The sequence below is a fragment of the Myotis yumanensis genome, unplaced genomic scaffold (genome assembly GCF_028538775.1).
Source record: "Myotis yumanensis isolate MYYU_CA2020_CCGP unplaced genomic scaffold, mMyoYum1.0.hap1 SCAF_3, whole genome shotgun sequence".
NCBI lineage: Eukaryota > Metazoa > Chordata > Mammalia > Chiroptera > Vespertilionidae > Myotis > Myotis yumanensis.
Genome location: NW_027223754.1, coordinates 2,656,578 through 2,667,718, shown reverse-complemented (window position 1 = coordinate 2,667,718; position 11,141 = coordinate 2,656,578). Strand labels below are relative to the sequence as shown.

Sequence of the window (11,141 nt, the reverse complement as noted above, 5' to 3'; positions counted from 1 at the left end):
TACTTTGGGGACCAACTTACTGAAATAACTTCTCCAGTGTGAATCTGGAAAGAACTAGGCCAGTAACCTGAAGAATTATATAATTATTTTTAGCTTGGAGGGACCTTCGAGATTACTTTTTCTAGATCCTTCACTTTACAGATTAGGAAACTGAGTCCCAGTGGGTCACAAGCCATTACTCCCACTGAGGAGCCCAGTGTTCCATGGGGCCACCAATGACTCTTGCCTTGAGTCACCTGTTCTCCAAGTGGCTGCTGCATATTATGGCGTGTGTGTGTGTGTGTGTGTGTGTGTGTGTTTGTGTGTGTGTCTTTTAGGACTTCACAGCCTGGCCAGGCTACAGAGAAATAGATTTCACATAGAAGAACGGAGAGAGGCATCGTGTAAATTAACGGGAGAATTTTCTCTTCCTCTTGTCTTTATTAATATTCTTATCATCGTTATTACGGAGAAAATGGTGCACTTAAGATTACAGGGAATGTGAAATCTACATAGCAGACCAGTCTGTCCTGGAATAACCTTCCTCTGGTCTCCACCTAAGGATTGTTTTCTGGACACCAGGTCCTTCTTAGCTGAGACTGTGAGTGTGTGTGAGTGTGTGTGTGTGTGTGTGTGTGTGTGTAGTGTTTTTAAGGTCTTTAGTTTTTAAGGGGGAGGCCTTTGCACGAGGCTCCCCTGGGAGTGAAAGGGGCGCGGTGGGGCCCTGGATGAGGAGGGCAGGGAAGGAGAAGGGGGACCCGCAGTGGAGGAGGCAGGTGGGAGAGGGGGGTGCAGGAACCCGGACCGCGCTGCTGGGAGGGGCCAGGCTGTCACTCCCACTGGCTATGCCCGGAGCCAGAGAGCCACTTGGAGAACTTGCCGGCGGCAGGGGGCTTGCGCTCCGGGCAGGACGCTCCGGGCAGGACGCTCCGGGCAGGACGGTGGGAATCGCCATGGGTGAGTGCTGGGGCGCAGGCACCCAGGCGGCTCCGAGGGGCGGGAGGGAAGGAGAGCGCACGGAGTTAGGAGGCGCTGGCATCCCTCCTGCCCGCCCGTTCTGTGGCTGAACTTGTCCTGGGAGCAGGCGGAGAGGACGCAGGGGCGCCCGGTGGTCAGGCCCGTGGAGGGTAGAGAGCGGATCGCGCATCGGCCCCTGCGTGTGTGTGCGGGGGCGGGAGCCAGCTGAGCCGGGACGGGAGCGGGAGCTCCCCACCACGGCCAGGGTCAGGGTTCCCTTCAGAGGGCGCCTGGGGCGGGGAGAGGGGACGCTGCCAGCCCCGTCCGCAGGGGCTGCGTGTGCACAGAGGCTCGGAGCGTCCAAAGGCGATCGCGCTCTCCCGGACCCGACCTGCTCCGGTCCCGCAGGTCGCAGGGCGCGCTGCTGAGTTTCTGGAGAGCCCGCTGCTCCCGGGACTTCGTGCGGCGCCGGGAGCAACCGGGGTGTGGGGAGAGGGGGGAGGAGGGGAGCTGGCCGGGGAGGGGGTCCCCGGGAGGGAGGGGAGGCGGTGGGTTGGGACATCCAGTCGCTTTCCGTGTGAGCGGAGCCTTCCCCAGGCCGGCGCCTGCCTTGTACTCTGCGCGGCTGACCCGTTTCTTCCCCCGCCCGCCCCTCCCTGTCCTTTGTGGAGACGGTTCCTCCCTGAGGACGGAGGCCCGGGACCCCGATGAGCCGGGGAGGGACCCCTGAGTCCCCGCAGGCGGGAGTCAGAGGGTGCGCGGACCGCCAGCCCCCGTGGTTCCAGACGTGGGCCAGCTTGGAAGGAGGGAGAGAAGCTGCGGGCGTGTGGCCTGTGCGCTCACTGTGGCCACCACAGTCGCAGCCTCCTCTGGCCTGACCTGGGAGACTCTTAGGAAGACTCATGTTTAGGGCCTTTGAAGAACACAGTGTTGGGAATGGTCTCCAGAACCGCCTGTCTTTAAAAGTTTCTGAAACTGGAGTGTTTTCAAGTTAAAGATATATGATAGCACACTTCCCCAAGTGTGGGAATGTACTTCAGCCTGCCTTCCTTCCTTCCTTCCTTCCTTCCTCCCTCCCTCCCTCCCTCCCTCTCTCCCCTCCTCTTTCCTCTCTTCCCTCCTTCCTTCCTTCCTCCCTCCCTCCTTCCCTCCCTCCCTCTCTCCCCTCCTCTTTCTTCTCTTCCCTCCTTCCTTCCTTTCTTCCTTCTTCCCTCCCTTCCTTCCTTCCTTCCTTTCTTCCTTCCTTCCTTCCTTCCTTCCTTCCTTCCTTCCTTCCTTCCTTCCTCCCTTTCCTTGTATATGGGCTTATAAGCTCTGGGTAGTATACCACTCTAGGAAAACGCTCTCCAAATGGGAAGCCAAAGTGATAGATAGAGTGTAATCTATTTATTTACTCTATTAAGTGCATTAAGATGATATTTGGATCCAACATAAAATGTTTGGAAAGAATGGCATTTTTCTTACCTTGTAGCCTCAAGCTTGTGTGGATTCTCTGCCCAAAGTGAAGGCACTCAGTTTTGGAGTTAATTATTTCTCTAGCTTGCATTCCCAAACTATAATAAAACAGTGGGTCTGGATTTTACTTCAATGGCCTTGGATAAGTTTCCCGTGATCCCGCGTTCCTGGAAGGTGTTACTGTGGGAGGAGGTGGAGTGAACGCCTGAGCTCTTGTGATAATCCTGGGCTTGGTTTTGAACTGTTAAGTTTTCTTTCCTATCTGTAATCTGACCGATGCCTACATAGCACCAGTTCCTTCTCCTGCCAGGAGGGGAGGCCATGCTGTCCATTATAGTTAAGGTCACTAAAAACTCCTGCTGGTGTCAGCTGGCTGGGAGGTGAGAGTGGGTCAGGGAAGCAAGTGAGAACCTGGAGGTGAGGGAGGTGGGGAAAGAACAGGAATGCACGGGAGAGGGAGAGCCTGAAACTGGGGCTCAGACAGTGGCCCAGGCGCACAGCCCAGCAGCAGGAAGAGCCGGCAGGCAGATGGGCCGATGGCGGAAGGAAGGAAGGAAGGAAGGAAGGGAGGAAGGAAGGAAGGAAGGAAGGAAGGAAGGAAGGAAGGAAATGTGTTCAGAAACTAGAGAAAACAGTGGGTCAACTAACATTATCTTTGTCCTCCTTGTTAAATTTACTTGTGAAAAACACAGAACTTCATTACTTTAGAACTTCTTGCATTTGGTGGTAGTAGAGGATGAGGGCTCAGCATCAGAGGACAAATCGCTAAAATAAGGGGGCGGGGACAGGGTAGGCAAATGGCCAACTGTGCCAGCAGGCGACTCCATCTTTTCTGGTGTCCCGGCAACTGAAATCCATCATTTGAAGACGGGAAGGTGGTGCTCTGGGGTGAATCCAGCATCAGTTCCTGTTTGACTCAGAAAAAGAAATCCCCACTCTAGCCTTTCGGAAGAGTGAGAGGAGTTGATTCATCAGGTATTCTGAATAATTGATACTATCATATCCATAATGCACAAGGCTAATTCTCAAAAGGAAAGTTATTTGCAAAGTAGGCAAGTTGAGATGTTGGCATCTCATGCTTCTCCGTTTTCCTTTTGTTTCTTTCCTCCACTTATCTAAGAATGCAACAGGGTTCCCTCCGCCCCAAAACTGTGCTCTCCAGAGAGGGTATTTGCAATATTCTACACTCAATATGCAGGACTGGTTCTTTGCTAGGAGTGCTTACATTTAGCTGCAGAATTCAATTTCACCTGCCGGCTCTCTGATTGTGGAATCTCAGGCCCTAGTGCAATAGGTCTAGGAATCATTATTAAAAATAATGATTCCCAGCCAGCATGGCTCAGGGGTTGAGCATCGACCTATGAACCAGGAGGTCACAGTTCAATTCCAAGTCTGGTTATAAGCCTGGGTTGCGGGCTTCATCTCCAATGGGGGACGTGTAGGAGGCAGCCAGTCAATGATTCCCTCTCATCATTGATGTTTCTATCTCTCTCTCCCTCTTCTTTCCTCTCTGAAATCAATAAAAAATATTTTTTAAAAATAATGTTGACCATTATTTAGCTCCACAGATATTATTAGGAAAAGTTTCATGAAGGGAACAGTATTGAACCCGGTTTGGAGGGATGTGAAGGACTTGGGAAGAGAAGAGGTGGTCTGGATAGAATTGCGGGCCCCTCCTCAAAGCAGGAAGGAAGTGAATTTGAGGAGCAGTTGGCCATGGAACTGGGTTGACTGGGTGGGACTTGATTCTGAAGAGCTTTTAAAACCAAGCAGCTAGGATTTACAAGGTTGAGAATAGGGAGTCATGGGAGGTTCAGGAGTAGGGAATAATTGTAATGGAATGAGTGTTTAAGGAAGATAAGCTGAGCAGTGTCTTGAAGACAAAGGATAAACTGGAGAGGGGAGAGCCAGTTGTGGTAGTCATCTGGATAATATGATCTATGGCAAGCCCAGTCATAGTGGAATGGTGGTAATCATGGAAATAGAGAGAACAAGATGGAGGAAAGATAGTTCTTATAAAAGAACTCTAAAATTAGGCAATCGACAGAGGAGCATGAACAAGAGAGTCTCTGGCAATTTAAAACTTTGAAATTTGGGAAATAGTTAGTCCCTTGGTAGAATATTTAAAGGAAAAAACAGATGGTTTGTTTTCTGGATGCTTTGGGCTGAAAATCCATTTTATTTTTAAAATGTTAATTAAGAGGAGATGGCTAGATATCTAAACACAAATGTTTAGTGGGTTAGAAATACATAATGAGAATTTAATCAGAGCATAAGAGCAAGAAGGAAAATAAGATTTGAGAGTTATCAACCTTAAGTGGGAGGAGGGAGGTTAATCCATATAATGAACTGTCTGTTTGAAAGCATGAGTGGGGGGTGCTGGTTGAGGGGTAGGGAGAGAAAAGATAAACACTGTAAGAAGAGGAGAATCAACCACATAATATGACTAAATGTGACATCTTTAACATTCTAGGAGTCCATAAACTTGACAAGAGAAGAAAATCAGGCAGACATATTTTGCTGTCATTCAACTTCAGTAAAAATTAATTTGGTTAAGGATCTGTAAAATTGTTTGCTAATTTAGGGAAATAATAATGAGACATGGTATTATCTTGAACTCGTACATTTTCCAGGAAAATTTGACCCCCAAGTGAAAGATGTGAACATAGTACAAAGAGCCAAGATTTGAAGCAGGAGTAGATGATCATCCCTTATGTCTTTGGGCGGGTCCTGTTAATCTTAGGGATCCTGTTTCCTTTTCTGTTTGATGAGGGGGTTGGGCAAGATTCTGTAAATTTATATAGCTCAGATCTTGATTCAGTAACAATTAGAGGAAAAAGCATGTAAAGCAGATAAGGCTGAGCTATTTCCATGAAGCAAATCAAGAACATTTTAATGATGTTAGACTAGTAGGTAAAATTTTTAAGGGTCATTTCTAGGGTCATTCACTAAAAAATTATAAAAGTCTGATAATCTGAACTTGAACAAAGAAAGATAAAACTAATGTTCTGGTTACCTTTACTGTGTAACAACTAGCCCCCAAACTAGTGAATTAGAACATCCGTTTCTATTATCTTTCATGGTTCTGTAGGCTGACTGTTGATCAGTTCTCATTTGAGGTGTGTTGTGCCTTTGCCGTCCAGTGTCTACTGGTTACTCTGCCACCTGAAGACTTGTTCGCGCTGGTTGTTGAAGATAACTCCCACATCTCGCCTGCAGTTGATGCTGGCTATTGGCTGGAAGTCCAGTTGGAGCCATCTCTAAGGGGCCTAGGCCTTTCACAGGGTGGTGGCTGAGAACATTCTTAGAACAAGTGTTGCAAGAGACCCAAGCAGAAGCTGCAAGGATTCTCCTGCTCTAGACATCTTAAGTCCCAGGATATCACTTCTACTTTGATGATTAATGGTCATAAAAATCATTCCAAGCAGTCAGACTAAAAACAAGGGCCTGAGACCCCTCTCTTGAAGTGGGGAGTTGCATATTTATTCAGAGAGAAAGAATTGAGGTAGCCAACAAATGGATCTTATTCCTACAACCAGCATGTCAAACTCAAAGGCTAACACGGGCCAAATAAACAAGGTTTAAGATTATGTGAGGTGCAAAAAAACAAAAGCGTCAATTTTCATAGAAACATAGGTTTATTTAGATAGAGACATGCTGAATACAAAGGGCTGAAATAAATGAGTAATCATTAACATAAAATAATAGAACATTTTAAGAAAAATTAATATGTTTTCTTGAACATTAACTTACCAGACACGGAATAACTGTACAAATTAATAAGTGTAACACAAATAAACCTATTTTTCTTGTTCTCCAAAAGTGCAACATTTCCTGTTGCTCACACCAAACAAGTCAGTCCAAGACTAATGACATGGCAATCGGCTGCTAAAATATTCGCTACTAGTATTAGTGGAGAGAAATGGTGCGCGAACATTGTAGTTTGGTATTAATAATTATGTATAATAAGATATCGTAACAATTAAGTTACAAATTTTTATTAAAACGTTTCTTACATACCATTATATTAGCTGGGCCGCAAAAATATTCATTGTGGGCCACATGTGGCCCGTGGGCCGTGAGTTTGACATGCTTGTCCTACAAGAAATGTCTGGTATGCCTGCTTCACAAATAGACATCATCAGGTTTACAACTGAAAACTTGATATAAATTTTCTGAAACATATGATAAAGGACTGAACCTTTCATTAGAAATCCGGAGAAACCTAGATAGTCACATTAAAATGTCACGCAAAACATTGGCGTGTGTACATTGATGCCTGGGTGGAAATGTGTTAGTAGAATGCTGGGGAAACACTACTCAAAAATATGTCAAATACCATCAGCTAATCTTTCTTACTTTAATTTAAATTGATGTTTTTAAGGCTATTTCAAATTACTGATTATTTTACTTACTAGAATAATTGAGTTTGTATCATAAATTATAAGATAGGTCAATTGGTATAAATCCTTTATTCACTATCCCGTTGTCACAAAAAACCTAAATGCTTTGTAGTGAACTGTTTAGAAGCTGGCTTTATTTTTCAATTGTGTGCTACTTGCACAAAATACATAATTTGAATTGGTATTGTATCAACTGAAAGTAAGTCTAGACTTAACTGTGCTTGTTTTGCAAGGTATGTTACTAAATTAAATATGTAAGATTTCAACCTAACAAACCTTTAAATGTAAACCTCATTTTATTATTTTTAACTGGAAAGGGTCAGAGCTGTCACTTACGATTACAAAAATATAGGTCTTTCTCCTAGACAACTGAAAACCAGAGAACAATTGGGATAAATGAGATGGGTTTAAACGCAAGGGCAGAATTAGTTTCAACCTAGAAACTTAGAGGCCTTAAAAAGAATTAGATCCTGACAATTTCAACTTCATTGGTTTGAGGTCATTCTATTTTCAACTGTTTGACAAGAGATGAAGAAATTAGGGTAACGTGAAGCTGTATGCTGCATGCACACTACTCTGATTCAGCAAACAAAGCCATGTCTCCACAAGAAATAAGGGCTGACACATAACCAACATCACTGAATAATGCCCGAGGAGTCTGAAGGTCACTTGACATGCAGTTAAAACAGCTTCTTCATTTTGTTAAGATAACTCATCAAGCCCAGTCGGCATGGCTCAGTGGTTGACCATCGACCTATGAACCAGGAGGTCAGGGTTCAATTCCCTGTCAGGGCAGATGCCCAGGTTGTGGGCTTGATCCCCAGTGTGGGGCGTGCAGGGGGCAGCCAATCAGTGATTCTCTCTCATCATTGATGTTTCTCTCTCTCTCTCTCTCTCTCTCTCTCTCTCTCTCTCTTCTCTCCCTCCCCCCTCTCTCTCCCTTCCTTTCTGAAATCAATAATAATATATTTTTAAAAGCAAAGATAACTTGTCAAAATAGTCACTACCTACTCCACAATGTATAAGACAAAGAGTATATAATAGCAAAATAAACATCTCTTGTTATTTCTATAAACCTTCGTGTTCTAGAAACCCTCATTTTAATGTCTAATTGCAATAACTTAGAAGATATGTTAACTACAACGTCCTGGACCTCAGGCTCAGAGGTTGGGGTTGGCGAGGGGGAGCTGGTCATGTGAACATGCAGTCAGTCCACTGGCATCAGGCAGGACGCCTGGGGCTGCTCTCAGAAGCAGCTGTCCCAGAATGCCTCTCTGCACCAGCCAGCTGAGGACCCCTGATGACTGTTAGCCCTTTCCTGTATCCCTACTTTGTTGCCTTCCATTTCTAATCCAGCTCCCAGCTGTACGGAATGTTGCCCAGAGCTGCGTCCTGGGAGTGCTGTTACCTTCCCTGCCGCACTTCCTAAGGCTCCGTAGTTGCCTTCTCCTTCCTCACCTGTCAGTCGCATCCATGGGTGTTCCCCAGAATTTCCTGAAACTCTCCCCCCTGAAAACTACTAATGACCACAGCCTGGTGGTTTCAGGGATTATGTATGTGTCCACAATTCCCAAATTCGTATCGCTATACTCAGCTGTCTCCACCTGGCTACCTCTCTCATCCTCAACTTCTGTGTGTTCAAAAGTGAATTCTTCCCTCCCAGACCTAACTGGCTCTCTCTCCCCCCTTCACTGCCCTCCCCTCCTCTTTGTTTTTCTTGATGACTTCGGTCTCCCTGGCCTGCTGACCTCATGCCATAACATCACTTCTCCTCTGCGTCTGCATGGTTTGATCCTACTGGTGCAGCTGCTTTTGCTGGGCCCCTCCCCGCTCCCACCTGGGCCTCAGTGGTGGCTCCTCCCACACCGCCCCCATGGGTGATCAGAACCCACCTGTGGTCATGCCATTTGCCTTCTCCAACTTTATCTCCTGCTGGCCTCTCATGCTTGTTAGACCCAAACCAAACACCGGACAGACACACCCACAAGCAATTTCATTGGCTCACTTTTTCTTACCTCCAACCATTTGCTCATGCTTGTCATTACCCCTTGGCCCGCCTTTTCTTACCTGCGATCCATGGAAATGCAGACCTCCATTTGAGCCTTCATGAGCTCAGTTTATTTCCTGCAGGAAAAATCCCGGTGATCTGACCAGCTCAGTGTTCTCCAAAGCGTGGGGTAAGCACCAGGGAACCGCCAGGTACTTGTCCTTTGTATATTTCACAGGTACTTTTGTGGTCCTTACTCTGTGCCGGGCACCGTTTTAAGTGCTTTATGAGCACTTAGTAAATCTACTAAGTGCAAGCAATGGACGTTGACGACTAAGGGAGGTTTCTGCATTCCCGTTTCAGGTTTTCTTATTAAACAGTACAAAAAGGACAAACATTCACGACAAGGATGTACTGGAGAGAGGAGACAGTGGGTCAGGTTATCCATTATTGTCACTGTTTTCACATTCTTCTCCTTCTGAGGAGAGATTTACAAAGAAGAATGCAGGTTGGCTTGCCAGTCCCTGTGAGTATGAGAAAGTGCATCCACAGTGCCAAGTCCCCAGGGAGGAAAAAGCCAGAGCAGCTATTCATGTAAGTGCACCATTTGTAAGTAATTGGGTTCTTGGTAGAGATGAAGTGGAGACCACTAGAAAAATGAGTGTGATTAATTACTTTCATTCATCTCACAGCAATGATCTTAATGGACTTCCTTTTACATAACAGGATAAATGCATCCTGGTTTAAATAAACAGAAATGCAAACTGATACTCATCTCACAAGAGGTAAAACGATTTTTAAAAAGACGGATGAAAACACATGTATTTCATTGCATCAGATTACAATCATCATTGTATCCGCGGTGCCCCACACTCTCATGGTAAATGAGCTCTCTGTGATGTATGGTTGCTATTTTTAAAATAGCAGATATTTTTTTAAATTGATTTTAATATGATCATTGGTCAACATGATCATATAGGTTTCAGATGTGGGTTTCTAGGTTACAAGATGGCAGCGTGTGCCCACCACCCAAAGCCAAAACTTCTCCTGTCACCACACATTAGGACCCCCTCTCCTCCCACCCCCTTCCCTCTGGCAGTCACCTCACTGCTGTTTGTGTTATGAGTTTCAGGGTTATATCCCACATATGAGTGACACCATATGGTCTGAGCTTTCTCTGACTGGCTTATTCCACTTAGCATAATGCCCTCAGGATCCATCCATGTTGTTGCAAATGGCGCTATTTCCTCCTTCCTTATGGCTGAGTAGTATTCCATTGTGCATATGGACCACATCTTCTGTATCCGGTCCTTTATCACAGGACACTTTGGTTGTGTCCATGTCTCAGCCACCATGAATAATGCCGCAGGGAACATAGGGGTGCGTATATCTTTGCGAGTACGTGATTTCGAGTTACTTGGGTACATACCCAGGAGAGGGATGGTTGGGTGTTAAGGTAGCTCTAATTTTAGAGGAATCATAGACTGCTTTCCATAGTGGTTGGGCCAGTCTACGTTCCCACCAGCAGTGAATGAGGGTTCCCTTTTCTCCACAACCTCTCCAACACTTGTTATTGCCTGTCTTGTTGATAATGGCCACTCTAACAGGTGTGAGGTGGCATCTCTTTATAGTTTTGATTTGCATTTCCCTAATTGACAGTGATTTTCATATATCTATTGGCTGTTGGTATATCTTCTTGGGAGAGGTGTATTTTTAGGTCCTCTGCCCACTGTTTGATTGGATTGTTTGTTTGGTATTGAGTTTTATGAATTCTTTATGTATTTTAGAAATTAAATCTTTGTTAAAACTACTGTTTGAAAATATCTCTCATCTGGTTGGGTACCTCTTTGTTTTGTTGTTTAGGAGTGTAGATCTTAAGCATTCTCATCATAAAAAAATAAAAAGGTAACTATTTGAGATGATGGATGTGTTAATTAACTTAATTGTATCATTTCATAGTATATATATATATACATATATATATATCCTATCTAATAATAGACAAAGACTGAAATTGACCATACCTTCGCTACGCTTCCCATTGGCTAATCAACAAGATATGCAAATTAACCGCCAACAAAGATGGCAGCTAATTTGCATACTGCAGGCAGATCCCGCTTCGCCACCCCAGTGTGAGATCCTGGCCTGCCGTGTGCAGGGAGGGGTAGATGGGGTGGGCGGGGCGGGCAGCAGCGTGATCCGAGCTGCCGCCCACCCCAGCATGGGATCTGGGCCTGCCGTGTCTTGGGCGGGCTGGGTGGGGCAGGCGGGGCGAGCAGCAGCACAATCTGAGTGGCGGCTCGCCCCAGCCCGGGATCTGGGCCTGCCATCCGCCACCAGGGGAGATGGGGCAGACACTG

General features: G+C 45.8%; 1 protein-coding gene across 1 annotated transcript in view; it reads left to right on the top strand.

The window, feature by feature from the left end:
* The first annotated feature begins 815 nt into the window (after window positions 1-815).
* The window catches only part of GPM6A (glycoprotein M6A), a 179,022-nt gene continuing 168,696 nt past the window's right edge, over window positions 816-11,141 (top strand). The window contains exon 1 of the mRNA XM_070408117.1: window positions 816-936. Coding sequence (XP_070264218.1) covers window positions 825-936 — 112 coding nt within the window. The 5' untranslated portion in view covers window positions 816-824. The remainder of the gene's footprint in view (window positions 937-11,141) is intronic.